The sequence below is a fragment of the Eretmochelys imbricata genome, chromosome 4 (assembly GCF_965152235.1).
Source record: "Eretmochelys imbricata isolate rEreImb1 chromosome 4, rEreImb1.hap1, whole genome shotgun sequence".
Taxonomy (NCBI): domain Eukaryota; kingdom Metazoa; phylum Chordata; order Testudines; family Cheloniidae; genus Eretmochelys; species Eretmochelys imbricata.
In genome coordinates this window covers 20,379,131-20,403,116 of record NC_135575.1, presented here as the reverse complement: position 1 = coordinate 20,403,116, position 23,986 = coordinate 20,379,131, and the positions used below count along the sequence as shown (strand labels likewise).

Genomic DNA, 23,986 nt, shown 5'->3' with positions numbered 1-23,986 from the left:
ATTAAATAAGGCTTTTCTTTTGAACAACATTCTTTGTTCCCTTTCCATTTAGCTGGAGAGAGTTTTTTGCAGGAAACTCCTCTGAGAGGGTATTAGAGATGGTACATACTGTCCTTTTGGGGAAAAGAGAAGAAGTTAGCGGGGAGAGGCTAGAGCTGCTCTTGTTACTGCTGATGCTATTTCCTAGAAGACAAACACACACCAAAGTGGGGAAAAAAGAGAACAGGAAAGACAGAAAATGCAGCTTCTGTCTCCAGTTTTGATTCTTACTGCTGAAAAAGCACAGACCCAGCACAAGGTCTGATCAGCACCTCTGAGACCTGACAAACTCATACCAGCAGTGGGCTGTTTAGGGCATTGCATTTAGCTGCCTCTCTGGTCACCACTTACAATAGCGATGCTACATATACAGTCTTGGCTGGCCAAGCCAGGCTCTTATTAGACAGGAGGAAAAAGGAGAGGGCTAAGAAAGAAAAGTAATAAGGTAGGAAGGAAAAGGGCACATGGGTTGGGTAGGGGGGACAACACAGTTTCACATCCCAGGTAGTATTTGGGATTTAGTTGGAGCTAGTGGAGATGGTGATGTCATCTGGCCCGACCAGAACATCTCTCAAGATTAAGATGAAGGGGAGCTGGGGACCCAGGAGACAGTGGGGGTGGCAGCCATGATGGTGAAGCTCACTCCTTCCCCTTCTGTCGTCTTTCAGTCAGTCAGCTAGCATTGGGGTAGCCAGCTTTCCCTTCAAGTCTCTTTATGAGGACCCCAAAGGGGAGCTGTGGATTCCCTCATTATTCGGTTCATCAATTAGACCTAATTTTCACCACCAATTTTGGTTCACTGATTTCTGGTCCCACGCGTCTCTTGTTTACCAGGCATGATCTTAACACCAGCTGTGGCTCCTTTTCCCATCAGTGTGCATTGTTATAGCTTATCGTGACACCTCACAAACTTATAGCCACTTTCCCACCGTTTTTACAGTGAGCTTACACCAAGGGTAAAGGTGGAGGCCCGTTTATCAGCAGATTGCCTGTAACATTGTTAACCGTCTGGTTATTGTACATTCATAGCAAGCAGCAAGGCTGCAAATAGATCACTCAACAGTTCAATCCACTGAAAAACTGCCCTCTCCCTGTGTTACCATGTGCAGTAATTATCATTAAGGGACCTGATTTTCCAGTGGGAGCCAGATTGGGCCCTCAGTCCTGTTTAGAGCAGGGATTTTCAACTGATGTTAAATTATATGTCCTTTGACATGAATTGATATTAAGCAGGCACAGTTGTACTGAATGAGTGCAGACTGATTTGGTGCATGGAGGGGTTTTCCCCCCACCCACCCAGGGGCAATTGAGAGGGCTCAGCAACCTCACAAAAGCTTGGCTGCCTTGGGGGAGGGCTAGTTGCATCTGGCCACTGCTTTGGATTCAATTCCCTCCCTCCCTCTCAGTGTTTGCATTCTGTTTGCGTGGGGGGGAATATTCAGTCTAGCCAATATGTGGCACCAGCGGCCAGAGCAGCTCTCTTGTAGAGCCCCACATGTAATTCTGATTGGCTGTAGCTATGCAGGTCTGTCTTTCACTCTCTTTTTTCTCTTTCCCTCCCCCCCTTTTTTTTCTTCCCTCTGTTGCTGTGCGGAGTTCAGTTCTGGCACAGCAGGAGCATCATGGATGAGATGCTAGCAACAGATGCTGTGCTCCAGGACTTGCATTCGTAGGGTTTATTTAAACCTGGTCTGAAGGGGAAAGAAGGCAGGGGAAAAAATCCCCAACCTAAAAAGAAGAACAATCCTCGTCCGTTACAACAAATAAATCATCAACCCTCCAAGCAAGCAACTACTCACCTTCGCTGTCAGACTGGTAGCCGCTCTCAGACCCTGATCCGTGGGGCACCGCACAAGCTTGGGCGCATAGGCACGCTCAGACCTTGCTTCCTCAGCTATGCCGGGCCCAGGAGCCAACTGTGCAGTGGCTGGAGAGAAAAGGACCCCCTTCTGTGATGGGAGAGAAGAAAGCCCGTTAGGATCAAAAGCCGAGAGCAGCGAGGGGAATGCCAGCTATAGCCAGCAGATTGTCTGGAGGAATGTCGTCCTAATGACACTGCTTCACATCGGAGCTGTGTACTCCCTCTGCCTCATTCCCAAGGCCCAGCTGCTTACTTTGATCTGGGGTGAGTTCCCCGACAATCGGGATCTGCTTTGTTATCCCCTTGTAGGAGACCTCTCCTTTCTTGGGCCGGGGGGGTTGCTTCTGTTTTCTGAAGGCTGGATTAGTCCTGTGTTGGCGACTGTTCTTTAAAACTAGAGGGGGGGGAGGGAAGTCACACATTGGAGCCTAATGTTTCAAAGTCCTCCTTCAGCTTGAATCATGCCGTTCAGCTCCTCTGCTGCATGATTTGCACCCTAGGGCAAAGGGATGATAAACCACCCTGTACTTTTCCCACGAGCAACAGGATCAGCATTGTTCCCGTGCTGGAGGGGGGGTGGGAAAACCGAAACAGTCAGATTAGAAACTTCATCCCTCTCAACCGATGAGGACATCAATTGGCTGTTTTTAAGCACCTTCCCATAGGAGATGGTCTTGTCTAGTCCCTGTCCCTGTCTCCCAGATCCTGGTAATTTTGACTCATTTCTGAACCAACAGCTCACAGTATTCTCAATGAAACAACTGGGTATGGAAGGGAGAGGGGGAGATGAAATCTTACCTAAGGGCCTGATCTTGTGAGGGGCTGAGCTCCCCACACCTGCACTGAAGTCAGTGGGAGTTGGGGGCACTCAGTACCTAGCAGGATCAGACACCAGCAGCCTAAAATGCTTCCCACTCTTAATTCTTTGTTTTATATACAGTCCAGGCTGTTGTTACTTTTTCTCCTTACGGGCTCCACTTCCCCCACCCCACCCCCCAGTCCTCCTGCCAGCCTCTTCCCCCTTTTAATGCCTGGTACGTGTAGATGCTATTTGCCTGCTTACATATCCCTAGAGTCACTAACCGAAGAGTCCCCCAGGTGTGTCTGTCATATGTGCCCCTGGCATAAAGTAAACCTGCTGGAGATACGCTGAACAGGGCTCTCTGCTCCTTTTCCCCAGCTCCGGCTGGGGCATTGTGGCATGCACCAGGGACTTTGAGGGGCAGCCATGACTTAGGGCTGCAGCCCGGGAAATGCTCAGGCTCGTGCAACTCGTCCCAAATCATCTTCGTTCCTGCGCGTCGGGATTTACAACCGGCCTAACTGCACGCGCTCGGATGGGTGCGTCAGCATAGCCACTTCTGGTGGCCCCTTTCCCCCAGGTTTAGCTGAGACAAAGGACACAGCCCCTGCTAAGTGAGTGGGTGCAGGTCGACCCCTCTGCGCGGGGGACTTCACTGGGTTTTGTTTGTTTTTAGAAAGCCCATTAGGGGCCAATGCACAATCCCAAAATGCTCGTGCTGCAGCCAAGTGTCCAGCCCCCTGCAACACACACGAGACTTGCTGCTGATGCTTCCCACAAGTGCCGCTGAATCTGGTGGGAGATGAAGGGGTTTGACGCCACCCAGGACAAGGCCCATAAGTAAAGATGTAGAGAGTTAGTGCATGCTGGGAATGTGGAGAGTTATTCAAGGGCCCTTCCACTCCCTGTTTGGTTTGGGGGAGCTGTGTGTTGACACGCTGGTCTGCATAACACATGGTATGCAGGGAATGGTGCTAAATTCCAGGGCGCTCCAGTTCCCAATCTTCTCCCTCCCCACCTCCACGTATATATTCACTACTATGCTGGTGCTCGCTGCGTTCCTTAATGACAATTATAAGGGCTCGTTGCACTTCCATCCAACCTCTCATCAGAGCATCTCTAAGCACGCTGTTAGCCCAGAGCTACAGAAGGGGAAACTGAGGCATGGGGAGGTTGTCACACTGAGAGTGAGTGGCAGAGGAGGGAGTGGAATGCAGGTCTCCTGGCTCCCACTTGCCAGCTCTAGCTTTTTACTCCTCTGCCTTAAAAGAAATGATTGTGCTACTTGAAAGCCACAAGTGTGTGAGCCGGAGTGGCATGGGATGGTACAGGCAGGAGGGAGGTGGAGGGGGTGATAAAGGCTCTAGATCCAGACCGTGTTCATTAGAAGTTGCTCTGTTTCCTTCCTGAATTCCATGTTTGCTTTTAAGAGCAGTTGTAGAGAGATTTCAGCCTCCTGAGAGCACTCGGGCTGGCAGGACAATAAAAGGAGATGAAAACAAGTCAAGTGTAGTATTTGTTCAATGTCTGGCACCTCCTTCTGGAGAGGAGGTGCTTGCACTCACCTCATACGCAGGTAGGGGAGGGATGAGTATTTGATGCTCTGATAGTCCTTTTCTGTTTCTAACCACTCAGATCCCAGCAAAGGTCACATGCTGCAGGGAGCAAGACACACACACCACCCCAGTGAGCGTCACACAAGCTGTCTGAAGGCTCTCAGGGTATGTCTACATTGCAATTAGACGCCTGCGGCTGGCCTGTACCAACAGGCTCGGGCTAAGGGGCTCTAATTTAATTGTGGTGTAGATGTTTGGGCTTGGGCTGCAGCCCGAGCTCTGGGACACTCCCCCTTGCAAGTCCTAGAGCCCGAGCTCCAGCCCGAGTCTGAACGTCTACAGCACAGTTAAACAGCTCCGAGCCCTTGAGCCCAAGTCAGCTGGCACGGGCCAGCAGCGGGTGTCTAATTGCAGTGTAGACGCTAAATAGAGGCCTCCCTATCCCCAACCACCCATTTCAATAGAGGGAAGAGAGGGCTGGGGCAGGGGAGGGTTCGGCTGTACTGAACCTGACCTGAGGGCTTTTTGTCAGTGTAACCCATCTCTACTTCAGATCCATTATCCCAAAACCTGCCCACTGAAGTGGTGCCAGGACCACCAGCTCCATCAGCAGAGCATTGGTTCAAAGGATACACAACAAAGAGGCCTTGTTAGTCCTATGTCTTTTAAAAGAAACACCCCCGTCCCCTCCAGGGTTCACAGGAGGTGGCCTATATCCCAGGCCGAGACTGAGCGCTGCTAGCAGAGGACAGCATCACTGACGCATATAAAGCTTTCTAGATGAAGGTGTTCTCCATGCTTGTGTCTTTCAAAGACAGATTCTGTATCCCTCACAAATCCATAGCAGCCTCATTATGTCTCTGTTACCTAGGACACCCGTTTGTGGTTTCTGTGCTGAGTCAGCTGTCTGTGGCCTTGATTACCATTGATTGCAATCTCCCCCCCCCCCCCCGCTTCCTTTTAATAATTCCCAGAGGGTTGGGTTTAGTCAGATTATTCTTCCCTCTGCAACATTTCCAAAGTCTCTAAATGGGCATTTTCATGGCTGGCCCTGCTCTTTCCAGAGGTGGTTGTGTTTTGAGACTGGAGGATATATCAAATCTAAATCAAAAGCCCACGCTAGCACTGTTGGACGTAGATCTCGCCTGCTGCAGAAGTAGATCAAACCCTTCCATGACACAGCCAGAGCATGCGTTACCTGCTTAGCCAAGGGAGTTTCCCCATTCTCCCCAAGTGGAAATGACGAAGACAGCCTGGGTTATTTCAGCTGTTGTTCCATCAGCTTTTTGGAATCAAATGTGTTTCAGAGTCAGGCTTTGCAGAGCTGTCGAAAGTTCAAAAGGGAAAAGAATCTGCTCTAATTGTTCATAAAATCTCCCAGTCTTTTGTTCTGTAACAATGTGATCATGCCTTAGACAATACCGCTAGCATAATTCCTGGGATTTCAGTTGCTGTAGAAACAGAACGGAGCCACTTTTTTCAATTACATCCATTACTTTCTTTGATGATTTTTTCTTTTCTTCTGCCCTTTTTTAAGAGGAGGAAAAATATGATGAGCGAAAGGGCTGATCTCTATTAAAATCCATGTGGAAAACAGGTTTGTTTCTCCCTCCCTTTTGCTGCAATGTAGATACCTACCTTTTCTATTTTGGGAGGGTTTAGAAAACCACCCCCTGCTGTATCTTTCTGGGAATGCTGCACACAGCGTAAGGAGAGGGGAGATTTGAAAACCAGACAAGAGTTGTAAGAGCCAAGCAATGAGAAAATAAAGGAGGAGGCCCAGCTATGCTCTCTGAGACGGGATGGCTTCTCTTGTCTGTTCTGTAGCTGGCCATGATGAGAAGGAGAAAGCAAAGGTTTGCACTAGGAAAGAGAACCTAACATATAGCTTCCTTTATCTTGTCCCTCCCATCTCCTCCATTGAGAGGAGGCTAAAAGAATAGATTGAGTGTTTGAGGCTCTGCCTTATATGTGGGTTTACCACTGTCCCTCTGCTGGATGGAGTGAGTGCCTACCTGGCCGCCTATGGGCTAGTCAAGGAGATAAAATCCTCACTACTGCTGGCAGCTGAATGAAGGTCTCATTTTTCGTAAGGGCTACACGTCTGTGGGGTGTTTGAGCTAAGGGAGAAATTATTATTTATTTGTATTGTGAGAGCACCTAGGAGCCCCAGTCCTGGATTCAGGACCTCATTGTGTTATCACAGAACCAAAAGACGGTCCCTGTCCCAAGGAGCTGACTAGCTAAGTATTTTGGTTTGCTGTCAAAAGTGCTAAAGGTGACCTGCAATTGATTTTGGTTGCATCCTTCATTTGTTCCTCTGTGGTGTGTAAAGAAGGGCTGGGAAGCTCTTTTTAAGCTTTGTTTTCCTCCTCTTTTCTTCTTCTTTCCAAATCTTAGAAATATCATGGACGTCAAGTCTGGTCTACCGTAGGTTAAAGTCCCTGCCCTGCCACAGACTCCCTGTGTGAACTTGGCCAAGTCACTGAGCCTCTGTTCCCCATCTGTACAATGGGGCTAATAGCACTGCCCTGTCTCCCACGGATGTTGTGGGGGTAAACAATTAAAGACAGTGACATGCTCAGATACTAGGGTAATGGAGGCCATACAAGTACCTTAGCTAGACATCTGGTGAAGGGTAGCAAGGCTTGGTACATGTGTCAGATAATATCTCAATGAACTGGGGTATGACCTTCTCATCCTCCACATTCTGCTGTACCAGTTTAGAGGGTGTGTGGGTTTTCTGTTCTGATGTAGAGGAAGCTATGAAGGGCTAGTGCCTTATGGGGAGAAGGCTGTTAAAATGAAGACCCAGGGCATGTGCTATGCACAGGAAAGGTTGTGGGTAGAGGGTTTTAGCTGGGTAGTAGGAAGGTGCATGTGGAAGGCTTTTAGAAGTGGTTGGAAGTCCTCCTTCACTCCTCCACCTCTCCTTTTTTCCAGCCAGTGACTCCATCCAACATGGACATATTTCCAAGTCCATCTGAATTCAGAACATAGTTTGCAACCCTAAGACTAAATGTTGCTGTCACACCTGCACTAAGATCTCACTTAAGAAATTCTGCTCTCCTTATGGAAACCAAATCCCCATTTATGTTGACAAAGAATGATGTAGGGAGAGCAGAACACTGGAGCCAAGAGCTGACAGAAGCATGTGAGAAAAGAACTCTGTCCATCCAACATTTCCCCCTCATCTTCAGAGGAATCTCTTCTGTATTATTATGAATAATGAGTCACAACCAAATTAATATTTGTATCATAGTAGGACCCAGAGATCCCACTCAGGATTGAGCCCCCTCTGTGCTAGGTGCTGTACTAATGTATTTTTTTTTTAAATAAAAAGGAAGACAGACCCTGATCCAAAGAGCTTACAATCTAAAGAGACGCAAGGCATGACAAGTAGATCTGGAATGCAGTGGGGAGCAGGGGAGGAAGACCACAGTGACAGTAATAGGGACACAAATTTGCACTGATTGAGTGAGTGACTACTTTGGGGGCTTCACGAGTCAGGGTTTTTAAAAAAGCAAAGAAGAGATAAGAGCATTCTCTTTGGGCCCGAGGTAGCCACGTTTGCTTAAACAAAGTATGTCTAGCATTCATGGTGCTATGAGAGAACTGCAGGTGCGTGGAGCATGTGGAACAATGAGCTCTCCTAGAATATGTCAGCAGCCAATGTAATCCTTATAAGAGAGAGACCCTGGGTCATGCTGGTCAAACATCTTCCAGACACGTGGAGCAAGGATGGCAGAATAGGGCCCTCCAGCTACCTCACACGCTCAGTTTTCCAGGCCAAACGTCCCTGCTGTGCTGTAGATGATTGCAACTAGAGGAGCCAGAACCAAATTGCCACTTCTCCAAGCTTCAGGATAGTTTGGAGCTGGATTTGGATGTGAGCTTTGCAATTCAGGCCCAACTCGACGGGAAACCTTTTTGCTTCATTAAAAGATGACAGTCGCTACGTAGGTGGACTCTTTCTAAGGGCCTGTCTTTCCCCTGAAAGAGAAGGAGCCTACAACCCACAGTGAATCCCTGAGCGGTTGAGCAGGAGGATGATGTGGTTCTCCTGGTTATCAGGACAGCTGGGTTCAATTCCTTCCTCTGCCACAGACTTCACACGTGACCTGAGGCAAGTCACTTCAGGCTGGAGTTTTGACAAAGCTCAGCTCCCAGCTAGGCATCAAAAGAAGTGGCCAGATTTTTTTATGTTGGACGTTGAGCTCCTTTGAAAGTGTGACCATGAGTCTGTCTGTGCCTCACTTCCCCATCTGTAATATGGGGATAATACGGCAGTGCTGCCTCACACAGGTGTAGTGACAACAAGCAGGTTAAGTGAGAGGTGGTTGGATACTCTGGTGGTGGGAGTGGTATAAATCCCTGGAGGGAGAAGTCAGGCGAGTGGAATCTGTGCACCTCAGAGAGGTAACTGCCTGTAGCGGTCCCCCTGTGTCCCCCCAGGAAGTCATCCCAAGGCACTTTGTAAATGATGTCCAAAGTGCATGTAACACCTCAGGGAGCGACTGCAGTAAGAGGTATGCAGAGCTGTGACTCCCCAGTGGCCAGCACTAGTGTGGGACACGTTCCTAATGCTGTCTCACAAGCAGAGAGTTTTCCATACCATTGGTTTGTTTGTTTTCTACGTTCCCTTCCCCTGCAACATCCATATGCAGCTAGTCTCTCCCTGTGTGGTGTGGGGCTGCCACTTCTCTCCCAATACAGGCTGGGATTTCCCTCCCAGGCCCCCTACTGATCCGCTTCCCACTGCTCCCAATTAACTTGTTAATCAGTGAGTCACTGCTTCATGCTAAGCAGAGATGAAGGAGGGCCACCATGCTACCTAGAAAACAGCAGTTACAGCCAAAATGAACACTCAGCAGGATTCGTTTCCATTGGTAACTTACTGAAATGCATCCAGCTGCACATAATAGACAATGGAAAAATTAGGCCAAGGACAAGCCAGTGTCAGTTGTTTACTTAGGATCATCTGTACTTCCCCTTCCCCTGCTTTGACCAGCACCTAGAGAGCTTTATTGGGGCTTGTAAACCACAGCTCACAGGGGCAGCAGAGGGGATGCAGGAGAGCTACCCAGAGGCTTTCTGGGTGGCTGAGCCAGGGAGTGCACTGAGGGAGGAGAATCTGCACTACCCTTTCAAGGGATGCAGCATGCAAGCCACTGCCCCCACCAGCCCCTTCCTGCCCTGTCTAGTGTGGGGAGGGCTGTGGCACCAGACGGGATCCTGCCCGTGACAGTCAATGTCTGTGTAAAGCATATAGAAACGGGGGCTCCAACCCAAAGAACTTGTAAACCGAGTTTATCCTTAGCTATGGTATGAGTTTTACCTTTCACATGGCCTCTGAATAGCACCTTCATGGGTCTGTTTTGCCTACCTGAGAATGGCTATGCTGATGGAGACAGCTCCAGTCTCCCCGGTTTCATCTCCTGAGAACTTCCCCAGGTAATGGCGGGGGGAGCACTCTCAGTTTGATGCATGAGGATTCGTGCCCAGCTCTCCCAGTGAAGTGAATCAGCGGAGCGAAGAATGGGAAAATAAAAGTAGCAATAAAGCAGATTAGGATGGGAGGGGAGCTTCACTCTCCCAGCAGGAGCAGAAAACAGGGAGCAGCAGCCTGAGGACCCATTCCCAGCACCAGCTCCTGAAAACAGGAGGGACTCCCCTGGTGTGAAATAGGATGGTGTGCTGTTAGTCGTTCTGTCTCAGCCCTGCTCAAAGCTGCGTATGTAAACCACCCCTGAAATCCAGACGGCAGCATGGTGGAGGCTGCTCTGCTTCTGTCTTCTGTGCGCGACACGTGCCCTGCTTCCCACCAGGGTTAGAAAACCTCCCTCCCCAGCTACTTCTTTGCACTCCCATTGGCGGGAAAATACCAGTGTGTCTCTGAACGTGAGTATGGAAGCAACTCGTCATTGAACTGGAACCCTTCCCATATTTCTATTACTGGCAAGGGTGCCTATTGTCATTTTCTTAACCAACAGACCTTTTTGTTGGTCCTTCTCTCTCTGAGCTCTTTGTTGTGTGCAATCAGTTGTCTTTTATGTTTTCCATACAGTTCCATCTATGTGCTTTTTATTTTAATTTAAGGAAAACAACAAAATAAGAACAAATTTAAAATCTCCAAGAAAGAGAGAGAGCTGGGGGTCTCTCTCACTCCAAAATCCAGTGTTGCCAATGCTCACATTTTTATGGGGACGCTCACCATATCTGGTGTTTTACTTAAAGCCCCAGCTCCTGGAGTCATGTGATAATAAGAATCTCAGCTTTAATTTCTTTTTAAAAGTCAGTTTTAGCCCTTTCAGTTAAGGAGAGAAGCTTAGGAATGTGACCTGAGTGCACCCTGCAACCTTAAAAACCAGAAACCTAATAAAGAGAACCCAACATTTATTATTGTTGAAACCTCATAATTAAGTTAATCTCATGGGAGGGTGGGCAACTGACTCATGATTTTTGAACACTTGGGGTTGCTGATACTAAAATCTTTCATCTTCAGTCCTCTTGCAGCTCTAGCAGGCAGACAAGCACCCTTCTTACAATTAAGGATGTGCCAGACTTCGAACAGCTTTCAGCACAAGAATGTTTCCTGGACAACTGGACTTTGGCCCAAGTGATTATTTCTGTAGTTAGACCCCAGAATCGTTAGACTAACCCCACTGTCATCATAATGCCTGTGTAGGTGGGAGGTTGCTTTTGTTTTAACAATATTTAGGAGGCATGTTCGTGCCCTTGAAAAGGATGGATGGATAGCACGTGCTGTAAGCAGGGCCTATGCCATTACTAGGCCTTCCCACCCAGCTCTCCCTGTGCACTTCAAGTCTGGGCTGCCTGGGGCTCTGTCTACACTACAAGTGCTGCTCCACCACAAAGGGGTTTTTCCATCACTGTAGTAAATCCACCCCCTTCAGAAGTGGTAGTTAGTTGGCGGAAGAATTCCTCCATCAACCTAGCTGAGTGGGGGTTAGGTCGACCTAACTACGTTGCATAGAGTGTGACATTTTTCACAGCCCCGAGTGATGTAACTAGGTTGATCTAAGTTTTCGGTGCAGACCAGGCCTGGGAGTTCAGCCTGACTGGTGATCGTGCCCAACAGCATCTGAGCCAAAACCCAGTAGCTGAGCACTGTTGAACTCTGAGAAAGTTCAGGTCTGCAGCCAAACTGTTGCTTGGAACTGTCTATAAAACAGATTAAAATAACTGCAGCATTATTATTTGTATAAGAATAGTGCCTAGAGGCCATAACCAAGATATGGCCCTGATAGTACTCCATGTAAAGAGCTGCAGAGGCAAAACAATTTGCCGTGCACAACAACGAGCTGTATTGTATTGGTCTGATAAAACCCAGGAACTATGCTGTGTATTCTTCAGTGCCATCTACTGGCATTTTATCGACCAACTATCCGATGAAGTGAGCTGTAGCTCACAAAAGCTTATGCTCAAATAAATTGGTTAGTTTCTAAGGTGCCACAAGTCCTCCTTTTCTTTATACAGTATATGTATGTTTTGACTTTGAGCACTCTTGTAACACTAGATGCTGAACATATCCAGAGTAAGAGATTGTAAACTCTAGGGGGATGGGACAATCTAAATAGACAAGACACACAATGGGGGACGAGAGAAGAAATATTTCTATTTTACAGATGTGGATCTGAAGTCTCGGGAGATAGTTGATTTGTCCAAAGTCACAGAAGACCTGTGCCTGAACTGCGAGTTTAACCCAAATCCCCTCAGTCCTAACATAGGACCTTAAATCCTTTCTGTCTGTGAAGAATGGCAATTTAACAGGGACTTGTCTAAACCTGCCCCCGCATCACCCTAACTGTCACTGCAAAAAGATCTTACCAGGGTTCCATCGGTGCAAAGTGATCCAAATGACCGTTGTACAGGCTTTTGGGTTTCAGGCATGCTCGAGGGCAGGGGACTGGTGACAAATGCTTTCTGCTGATAGTACTTTAAGGACTTATCCACACCTTTCAGAAATGTACACTAGGAGGGTTTAATCGAACTTAGGTTGCATCTACACGTAAAACGCTACAGCAGCACACCTGCAGTACCTCAGTGTAGACCAAGGGTCAGCAACCTTCGGCACGTGGCCCATCAGAGTAATCCGCTGGCGGGCCGCAAGAAATTTTGTTTACATTGACCATTTACGTTGACCGTTCCCGGCCAATGGGAGCTGTAGGAAGCGCCGGCCAGCACGTGCTTGTGGCCCGCGCTGCTTCCTGCAGCTCCCATTGGCCGGGAACAGCGAACCGCAGCCACTGGGAGCTACGGGGGGCCGTGCCTGCGGATGGTCAATGTAAACACAATGCCTTGCAGCCCGCCAGCAGATTACCCTGATGGGCCACATGCCGAAGGCTGCCGACCCCTGGTGTAGACACTCACTATAGCAACCGCAGGGGTTCTCCCATCACTGTAGTTAATCCTGAGATAGGCCAGCTAGGTCGATGGAAGAATTCTTCTGATGACTTAGTGCTGTCCACACCAAAGGTTATGTCGCCTTAATTATGTCTCTGAGGGGTGCGGATTTTTCGCTTCTCTGATAGATGTAGCTATGCCGATGTAACTGTTCAGTGTAGACGAGCCCTTAGTCTCAGTGCAGGTCTTCTCCTGTCAGTCAGGTCCCAGAAGGGTCACTGACGCCACTGCAATAATCAGTGTTGAGTAAAAGCAGCCATGATCTCTTAGCATTGTCCTGGGCTAGCAGACTGGCCCTCTGAGCCAAGCTAGGCTCAGTCTTGCCCATGATTTGGCAGGTATCCCTCAGCCTCAAGGATGAGCTGGCAACAGAAGGGTTAATTAGTGAGCCCTGCTGGATGTAATGGGACTTAATTAGAAAGGCTGAGCCCAGCTGTGGTGGTGGAGCAGCAAGAGCACTGCTGAAACAGAGATGCAAAGGCAGTAGAAGGAAGAGAACTCTAGAGAGAGAAACAAGGGGAGTCAGGCTGAGTCACCCGCAGGGAGCAGGGTAGGCTCCTGGGGGCTGTGAGATAGGGCTCATAGTGAGCAGTGGGCTCCTCAGAGCTACATTCCTGGAGTTGCTGGGAAGCAGTGGGGGAATCCGGCTGGGGAAGAAATGGTTCAAGAAAATCTCTGCAGGGGCCAGGAAGCAGAGGATTTCAATCAAGCCTGAGAAGGGCAGAAGAACTTTAAGTGTGGACATTGTTTGTTAACTTTATGTGGAACCTTTAGTTACCCTGCAAGGGGAGGGAACTGTTATGTGACTTGGCCAGAGAGCTGAGCCCCGGCGACCCAGGGCGGGAGGTGGGAGAAGATGTGGGCTGGCCATCGCAGCGCAAAGGAAGTGGCCACCAAGGTGTGTATGAGAGGTGAAGTCCCCCGCAATACTACGTCAGGCCCTGAAGTGAGGATGTGCACTTACAAGCATATCACAAGGCAAATCTCATTATTCACAGACTAGACTGATCCAGGGCCACACAATTTTCTTGACTACTAAAGCCTGCAAAGGCCTAATCTCTACTAGAGCTCAGCAGAGAAGCCAACTGAAACCTGAAAACTAAGGGGCCAAATTCATCCCTGTGATAAGTGGGCACAGTTCCATAGTGTCTGTTATGCCAGGGCTGAATTTTGCCCACAACTAGGACTACTTAGGTTTTTCTCAACCTTTGTCTAGTTCGAAAGTCTGTGTGACAGCTCTTTGCCTAACAAACACACACAGATATAAGGCCTGCTCCTGCTCCCCCTCTAATCAATAGCAAAGCTCTTTTTGTTAACAGGAGCAGGATCAAACCCCATGTGTGTGTAATTTCATAGGTCTCCATATTGGTTTTATCCCTGTGGGTAGCGTTTGGGGAAATGAGAACCCTAAAGTTAGGGACGGAATAATCTATTACTATAGGCCATCTAGACCAGTGGTTCTAAACCTCTCTCACACTGGAATGCCCACCTCCCAATGTAGCTGGGACCCCCACGCACAGTAAGCAAAAAAGAGATAAGACTGTAAAGCCATCTTTGCCCGTGACCTCCGGTCCTGTGCCAAGTGCAGCTTGGACAGATGTTGGAAATGGGTTTTCAACAGTGTGAATGAAATCACTTCCCCGCTCAGCTAGTACCTGATTCGAAGCCCACTTAAGCCGATAGGAATCTTTCCATTGACTTCTGTGGGTTTGGGATCATGCCTCTTATCAGTTTTCACTTGCAAGGTCCCTCACAGTCTGCCTGGCTCTTTAGTGATCCACAGATTCTTGCAGTAAAAACCGGGCAGGCAAGCTCTGAGCTTCTAATGTAAAAAATGAGCAGAAATAACTTCAAAAGAACCCAGCCAAGCCTTTGAGGCCTTCCTCCGTCATAAAGAAGCACCAAAGTGCACACAATGATTTGTTTTCCTTTGGAAGCGTCGTTTAAAGATCATATCCTCTTGGCAATGAGCAGGAGGAACACATTCGCTAATAATCCTGCAGCCCCACAGATCCAACAGCAAACATCCTCCTGCAGCGAGGACGTCGGTCCACAGTATGGCGCTTTTCCTTTGCAGTTCTGAGAAGGGGGGCATGGCAAGTGCCCGCCATGTGCCCACTGAGCTGGCTGCAGTTCTGAGAATCTCAGCTCCTTCCCCTGGAGCCCAAGCACCAATCTCTCAAACACATGCCCTCCCCCCCCCCCCCTTAGAGAGTAGGGACAGCAGCAGCTGGACAGAAACATTCTAGGCCTCCCCCAGAGTGTGCATGCTCGCTCTCTTTCTCCCTCTCCCTGCCAAAGATCTAGTGGAGGAGACCCGAGAAAAAGAGCAGCTCAGGGAGCTGCGGGTGATGTGATATTGAACCTCACCTTTGTGACTCAACACTTCAGGCTTTATTGACACTAAAAGATGGGAAGCAGCGCTGCAATAGGTAGTTGTGTGTGTGGGGCCAGGGGATAATTAGTCTGCAAGCCTTGCGGTTCAGTGTTCTGCCCCCTCCTTTCCTCTTCACAAATCCCCTGACCCCAGATGCTGCGGCATGTACAGAACCCTTCTTAGCTGTGCTTCTGCAGGAAAACAAGGGAAGGTAATTAAATGATGCAAGAGAAGGAAGGGCGGGAAAAGAGCTCATTGTTATAACAGCAAGAGAAGAGATGGTGACTTTTTGCTTTTTCCTTCTTTAAATCTTGCTTCCCACAAATTTAGGTGCCCCAGCCGCTGTTGCCCATCAACTAATTCATCCACTCAATGGACGGTGCTTCCTGCTTGGCAAGCAGCATTGAGACTCCTCCCCAGCACTCTTAGTGATGTGTGACTAGACATGCTCAGCTGGTGGTAGCTCGGTGGCATGTGGTTCTGTGGTAGACCCTTGCAGACAAAGTGCCTCTTTCAAGGTTAAAAAGGAGACTGATCGTTAAAATGTTTTCGCTGCTCCAAAATGGAATCTGGGGATGGCTGGGTGTCATGTGAGTCTCCTCCATTTTGACTTAGTGGCTACCCACTGAAACCTGAGGCACATTAAATGTGCCCTCAGCCAGTTACAAGTATCAATATTTGGGCACTTTTATAGGCTTTTCATACACTTGCTAATTAAGCTTCAACACCACTGTAAAGTGGGTAAGTAGATATTATTATACCTCATCTTACAGATGGGGAAACTGAGGCAAAACGGTTAAGTGAGTTGTCTCAGACCAGAGAGGGAAGCAGTATCCCAGGTGGGGCGATCCTGTCTCCTAGGACTGTGTTTACACCACCAGAGCACATCTCTTCCTTGGTGATATTAAGCAGGTGTTCTCAAAGAGAGGCTCAGTAATGTCAACAGCCCCAAAGGCTGCTGAGAAATCTAATAATATCAGCCTTGGCCTTCTGTCCATTTCCGTACCACAGCAGGTGCTAACAACAGAGCGAGAGGCGGCGCACAGTAGAGTAGGTGCAGCGCTGGTGGTTCTCCACCAACTCCCAATAACCTTCCTGAAAGAGGCAAAGATTGAGAGAGGCTGCAAATAGTCAGGACTGTCGAGAGGTGGTCCCTTAAGCAAGGGTTTAACCATCACTTTTGCTTTAAGATGGTAGGCAGGTGGCCCTCATGGAAAGAGGCATGAACAATCCCCATCAATAATGGACCCAAGTTCTCCCCGCTGGCTTTGACCAGCTATGAGGGGCAGGGTGAGTTGACCAAAGCTTATTCCCTGTACCTCGAACCTCCAGCAGTGAGACTGGAAAGGGACTCACAGCCAGAGAAGAGGGTGTATTTTTACCCGGCTCTATCCACATTAAGCAGATTCTCATGCAGCTAATGGTAAATGGAGCAATATTTGACTCCTTCGCCAGGTGGAGGCAGTGTGGATTCAGGCTGCCTGCTGCTTGGAGCTGTGCTGCTTTTCTAGACTTTGCAGATGCTGCGGGGGAGGAAATAGCTGCCTACCCTCCACTACATCCAAAGCACTGGGATGTAAAAAGTCTGCTTCAATCAATAGGATTCAGCACTGGTGCTGGAGCTTCCTTCCCTGCAATTACAATTGCACTTGTAATTAACATTGCAACGAATTGCTCATCTTTAATTATAACATCAATCAGTAGATTTTATTTTTTACCATCCGGGCTAACTGTATAATGCCCTGCTCCACTGGAAAGTTGGCAAGTCAACATGACTCTGCTACACGAGGCAGCACCTGGCCTGCGTTCTGTCCCACCTACCCGAGGCATGTTGGCCAGCACACACCCAGTTAATGTAGCTGCCTGAGAGCTAAAGCACAGCATCAGAGCGGATATCACAGAGAGCTTTACAGCGCCAGGACGGATATGAAAGAGAAGCATATTTGTCAGATGCTGGCATCAGGAAATCTATATTCTATTTTAGTTTTCCAAGTGAGCCTCAACCTTAATAACAAAAGGAATCCTAGAACAAGGGGCACTTTCCATCCGTCCTCAGATAACCGACCTTGCAGATGTTGCTTGTAAATGGGCCAGAATTAAATTAGATGGAGTCAGTAATCAAAGGAACTTTCCTGGAATGAATGACTGGCCAATTGCCTAGTCAGTGGTCTTCACTTCCAGATTTAGCTTGTGAGTCCCCACCCCAGCCCCTAATACTATCCTGGTTACACAGAACTTAGAAACCTGCCTCTCTGCGGTCCACACACTGTAGTTGTAGCCATGTCGATCCCAGGATATTAGAGAGACAGGGTGGGTGAGGTAATTGTGATGGGTTCTCCCCGGGGTACCACCTGGAACTGGAGTACCACTGAATTCCCTGACCCACCAGCCTGGGCTCCCTCTCTCACTGTGCTGCTGTGACAAGTTGCAAAGCCCTCCAAGCTTACACTTTTCCCAGCATTCACACAGGCAGGGACACACCCAGCTGCACTTACAGGCAGGCTTCCTAAGCACCAGCATCTCAGCCTAGGACTCCAGAGCAGTACTGTCCTGCCCTGGTCAAATATGGCCAGTATGTGGGTTTAATACCTGATCTGCCTCTCCCTCAATGTGAAGAGGACCATGCACGCTTGTGGAAACCAAGCTGAGATTTTCCCCAGACACCTTAATCAAATGCACACTGATTTGGATTAAAACATAAAATAAGTTTATTAACTACAAAAAGATAGATTTTAAGTGATTATAAGTGATAGCAAACAGATCAAAGCAGATTACCTAGCAAATAAACAAAAATGCAAACTGAGTTTAACATACTAGATAGGTAGGATATGAATTAGCAAATTCTCAACCAGACTGGCAGATTCTTAAGGCACAAGCTGCTTTGGCTTTGCAGCTTGGGATTCCCAGGTTTCATACATGGGCTAGAAATCCTGTTAGCCTGGGACCATCACTTCCCCCAGTTCAGTCTTTATTCCTCAGGTGTTTCCAGGTGTGTGGTTGTAGGGAGAGTGAGGTCCCATAATGATGTCATTTTTCCTCTTTTATATGTTCTTCCAACTTGCTGGAAAGCTCTTTCACTGCGACCTGGGTCAAACAGTTCCCATTGTGTAGTGCGATCTCTGAGAGGTTTCTGTTGTACACAGTTCCTGGGGAAATCCTTGTGCTTGTGTGCATTTCCTCAATCAGCCATTCACATTGTTTAGCCTTTTTACTGTTGTACCTGAAAGGCGGCTTGTGGATGTTTTCAACCTCGTGACATGTTTCAGTAACACATACATGATAGCCAAACTTCGTAACTTCCCAGATGCCGATAGTACACACCATCCAACGAGATATTAGTCTCTAGCCGATCAACACTTTTAGAATGATACCTCACGAGGCATACTTTGTGCAACACATATCCTAATTACATGACAGTGGTGAATATTGGGGTGGCAGAGTAATATCTTTTATTGAACCAACTTCTGTTGGTGAAAGACAAGCTTTCTTGAGCCACACAGAAGAACGAGAGCTCTGTGTGGATGGAAAGCTTGTCTCTCTCACCAAAGGAAGTTGGTCCAATAAAAGATGTTCCCTTTCCCATCTTGTCTCTCTAGGGAATTAGGCAGTTAAGAAGAGTCTCAGAATCACTGGGGTGTGAATGCTCAGGTGAGTTGTTATTGAGTGAGGAGTTGGAGCACCTCCTGCTTTAAAATCATGAGGTTTTTACAGTTAAGAAAAAACAGTCACCCATCTACCCATTTTTTGGAAAGGAGAGCCGAGTGGGAGTGGAGAGAGTCATCTATGCACTGAGCTATTTGGGAAGCCATTTCATGATGTGCAGTGTGTCTCTCCCGCACTCCCCACTTATAAAGTTGTCTCAGGGAGAATGAGCCATACTGAGGATAAAGGGGTATCCCTCGCCAATGAAAGGAACTGTTTCAAGGGAAGGGAAGTCATTTTGGGGATGGAGGAGGTGCACCCTACATGGAGAGCAGCTTCAAGGGAGGTGGGGTAGAGCCAACTCTACTGGATTTGTTGTAACTTCTTCCAAGCGCTCATTTGGCTCTCAGTATGGAAAAATATGATATTTTTTAAAAAAATTAAACACAAGTATAAGCAGAGTCAGGATGAGCTCCACCCTGACATCTGGTGGTGAGTTGTGGCAAGTTGTGGAAAAGAACTTCAGGGGCTGATCTCATTTGCATAGGCACACCCACCCCGCCTAGCATGAACCCACAGCTGCCCAAATGGTCACTTTGGCTGCTGTGGGATCCCCAGCTTCTCTGTTATTGGGGCAGGAAGAATAAATTGTAATTATCCTGATTATGTGAATCAAGGACAGTGGAACTGTACTTGTTATAATGGAGGGACTCACCATCAACTAAGTAGCACTTGCTAGGCAAGGGACATGGGTTCCAAAACTCAGTGAATTGAGGGGATATTTATCAAAGGCTATGATTAGGTGTCTTGATGTTTTTTGTCTTTTGGCCTTGAGATGAAAACCTTCTCTGTGTCTCTTGGACTGTGAAGTAAAAATATTATCTAAGTTATACCTGGTGGTACGGGCCCCCTGGTGAGGGCCTTACATGCTAATTGCACTTCCTCCTCTTTCCACTGTGGAATATCAGAGCTAATTTTGGTTCCATTAGGAGTCTAGTTACAGGCTGCTGAACTGAATTCACTTTGGGCCAATGGTGCACCAGCACTGAGGCTCCCCTACTACAGGCTGAAATCAAAAAAGAGCTAAACTTACTAAGAGCTGAAATCACTGAGTGTTGTGTTAAGTAGTGGGGGAGCCTGAAGATATACTGCGGAGCAGTTTGTGGGACAGCTGGCAGAGCAAAACGGCTCGTGGGATGGCTGGAGCAGCTCGTGGGACAGCTGGTGGAGCGGAGCAGTTTGTGGGATGGCTGGAGTGGCTCATGGGGCACGGCTGGCGGAGCGGAGCCCCATGGGGAGGTGGGGCTTTGGACCACGTAAGGTGCCCCTTAAACTCCCCCCGCATCTCCACCCAGATTGGGAGGTAAAACTCTGCAGATAAACTTTCAAGCTCTGGTGCTGCACTGACCAGGACAGAGGCTTTTGGGTTGTTGGACTTTTGGGACTTTGGGTGACTTTGGGTTGCTGGACTCAAGAACCAAAGGGAAAGGACACACCCCAAATTGCTTGGGGTGGGTTTTTTGCTTTTGGGTTGTGTTATGAATCCTGTTGGTGGTGTTTCCCCAACATAATGCCACATTGTTTCTCTCTGTTATTAAAAGGCTTTTGCTACACTCAGACTCTGTGCTTGTGAGAGAGGAAGTATTGTCTCTTAGAGGCGCCCAGCAGGGGTGGTATATATTTGTCCCAGGTCACTAGGTTGGGGCTCGAGCCAGTTTTGCATTGTGTATTGGAATGGAACCCCTAGATACTGAACCCGGCCCTTGTTGCTGCCAACTCTGACGGGCAGAAGGGTTACACAAGTTTAAATCAGTTGCCTTCACTGTAGTATATACTTCTTATCATCGGCCTGCTCCTGCTCCGTTGAAGTCAATGGAACGAAAGCATTTAGTTAAAGTCAAGCAGGTACATCAGTGTTTTGGGGCCTGATCCAAAGCCCACTGAAGACTCCCATTGTCTGCACTTGGCTTTGGATCAGGCCCTTGCTGAACTATTGATTAGACTTAAGCATGTGCTTAAGTCAGTCATAGGCTGGCTGGTGTCTTTTACTATGCATGCAAAACTGGGCCCGTTCCTGCATTCTGTGTACAGAGATGGCTGAACATCATATGCTAAAATTTTCTGCCCCCAAAAAATTAAAATTCACCAGTTGGCGGAGTCCAAGGTCCTGATCCTTCAGTGAGCCATGCACCCACACATAACGCACTGCAGTGCACCAGGAGCCAAGCTTTGACAATTTTATCTCAAAGAGGAGTGCTTCAGAAAGTTATGAGCAAGGGACAATGGGTTTATATCTGAAACCATGCTGCAAACTTAACTCCGGCACTCACTGTTTCAGCTTTCTCTGCTTCTGTGGGCTGGCTTTTATGTTTAAGACAAAAGAGTTCTTCTGTTCTCTGATCTTCTTACATGGGATTGCTCAGTGTAATTTACCATAGGCCGTGCTTGATACACATTCAGCTCTGGGTGAAAGGCTGCAGTTTCAATTTTTTATGAGCAAGATTGCGCTGAGTTTGTCTGTTAGGATAAAGGGACAAAAGGATGGAGAAGTGGGAGACCCCATTTGTGTCAGAAGTTCTCCATGATGATGAGAATAAGCAGCTTAGTGCTGACTTTTTGAACTGTTGGCTCTGTTTCTGAGGGAGTTAAATGCAGTATGTACATAAAATACACAGGTAGGCTTACAGGTTTTAGGTGTGGGATCCTCCTACAGGGGGAAGGACTTGGGTGCTATATTGTTAGACATAAAAATAGTTCAAAACCTAAAACCCCTGAATTAAAAAAACAAAACAAAAAACCAGTTAGGTTGCTAAGTGACAACAGATCAGCATGACTGGGCAGATTCTGCACCACACCTTGGCTCATACACGCCCCAGCATGGTCCACTCCAGGGTATATGCCAGGGATGGAGTCAGATGTGGAAGGGCATGTGCTGAGGGGGGCAGGGGTGGAGGAGCAGCCCATGGGCAGCCATAGGGAGCCTTCTGTAAATCAGAGCAGCTGTTGGCAAGGAGGGGCCTGTGTTCGTCCTTGGTGCAGGCGTAATTCATGTGGCACAAAGGTGGTGTAAAGCGACCCCTCGCCCCCTGCCCCCATTAGCCTTCTGCACTGCACCTGTCAGAAGATGCAGCACAGACTCTAGTCCATTGTGTTTCTATTTATCATGTGACTAGTGTCAGCTTGATAATTCCTTTAACGAGTCACTTCCTTGTTGTGAAGCGCTTGGGTTCTGTATATGATGTGGTAGATGGCCGTCACTTAGCAACTTCAAGAGTGTGTGATTGTGTGTGGGTGTGTATTTTCCAGGATTGGTTTTGGTGGGGGTTTTTGTTTGTTTGTTACAAATTTCATTTGTGTACAAAGACACCTATTTTAAATAAATAAGCTGGAGCAAGGGGCACTGGGCAAGCTAATAATGGCTGGAGACCAACCTCTATTTTTCCCTAGTAGATTACGGTAGTGCTAGGCACTGCACATAGACCTAGTAAGAGACAATCCCTGCCCAGGAAGGCTTACAGTCTACAAAGACAAGACAGACATAAGAAGTAATGTTCTCTACATATATGGAACTGGTTCTCCAGGGTCCTCCACCTTATGTAGTCATTCGCACCCATGCAAAGCAAGCGGGACGTTCACAGATACGTCACACGGAGCACGGCAATGCAGAATTATGCCTGAAATCACCAGGTATATTAAGTTACTTGTCCAAGGTCACAAACGGAGGCCTTAGTAGAGCTGGGAATTAAATGCGGGTCTCCACAGTCCCAGTCTAATGCCTTAACCACAAGACTGTCTTTCCTTCTGCCCTTGAAAACTGCTCGTGGCATGAGCCAGTATCAAGACCTAATTCACCTATCTATCGGCATTTATAAAGCACTTGTCACTGTGGTGTTTTACCACTGATTAAGGACAAGTGCGGTTGCCCACAGGGGAGTCAGTAAAATCTGTGTCCTGTGTGTTTTCAGTGATGTGATGAAATGTTATTTACTGAACTGAGAGAAGGGAACATTGGAAACTTCAGAGAAATTAGGAAATTGTCATGCCTTGCTTTTTGTAACCTCAAAAATCCTTAAATTGTTCAACTTGTTGGAGCAAATTCCAGTTGCCAGTGTGGTTTAGCCTTCAAAAAAAAAAAAAAAAGAGAGAGAGAGAGATCAGGAAGATTCGGTTTCTGCCTCTGTCCCTAGCTTCCTGTGGGACCTTTGGTATGTCGCTAACGGCATCTGGGCCAGTTTCTGATGCCAGGTATGCTGGTGGAAATATGGAGCATCTCCACTGACTTCAGTGGAATTAGTTTGGATTTGCTCTGTAGTAACTGAGATTAGAATCTGGCCCTCTGTGTCAAAGTTGACCTGTCTGGAAAATGGGAAGTAATATCATCCCTCCTTAGGGACAGTGGCATGAGTTTTTATTCCATGAGTGTTGCGAAATGTAGGTATTTATTAAGGCTGGGCTTTTCAAAGGGGCCTAAGGGAGTTAGGCACCCAACTCCCATGAAAATCTCCGAGACTCTTGAGTGGAAGACGTGAGTTGGCCCTAGAACTGGGCACCAGTGTCCATTTCCCATAGGGCCTTTTCAGCAGGGAATGCAGAAGTAGGTGCAGAAGTCACCTTCCCAGATCCTGGAATTTTCTTTCAAAGTGGAGAAGGAACCCAAACCAGTGGATACTGAAAATATTCTGTCCCCATGATTTTTCCCCATTTGGCTTTATGAATTTAGAATCATGACTCGTCTTCAACTTAAGACATCTTACTATTCCTGCCCTGGGGAGTTGCCAGAAGCTTTTATATATGTGCAACCAAAAGGCTTTGATCTGTGGACCATCCCAGAAAGCTTGTGTGCGCAGAGACTGAGACTGTTCTATTTCATTTAGCTGGTGATTGTTGGGGTAGAAGAAGCGTGTGATTGCTTCTCTTTGGAATTCTTCCCAGGATGGTAAGGAGGTGGTGGTGAGGAATTGCTGGAGAGTCCTCTTCTGTTGTTGTCTGAAACTCTGCTTCTCATTTTGCTTTGATGTGCTTGTGACTTCCATCTCTCAGAGCTTAATTTAGAGCTGTTCAAAGAATTTTGAGGTCTCCTTTTAGATTCAGTCGATTTCGTTCTGAGATGTCACGCATTTGGCCTGCAAACAAATATGCTTTTTCCTTTGAAACATGGGAAGGAGGTGGGAGTGAGGGGGTGCTAAATAGGATAGAATGCCTTTTGCCTCTTGGTTGCTAGTCTGAACTCAGTCCAAAGTCACTTTGATAGCAATGTTTGCTGTTCTTTGGTGGCTGTGCAA

The 23,986-nt window shown here is 47.7% G+C and overlaps 1 protein-coding gene across 1 annotated transcript in view; it reads left to right on the top strand.

Annotated features, from left to right (window-relative positions):
- The first annotated feature begins 1,935 nt into the window (after positions 1–1,935).
- Positions 1,936–23,986, top strand: part of SCD5 (stearoyl-CoA desaturase 5) — an 80,916-nt gene continuing 58,865 nt past the window's right edge. The window contains exon 1 of the mRNA XM_077814362.1: positions 1,936–2,164. Coding sequence (XP_077670488.1) covers positions 1,936–2,164 — 229 coding nt within the window. The remainder of the gene's footprint in view (positions 2,165–23,986) is intronic.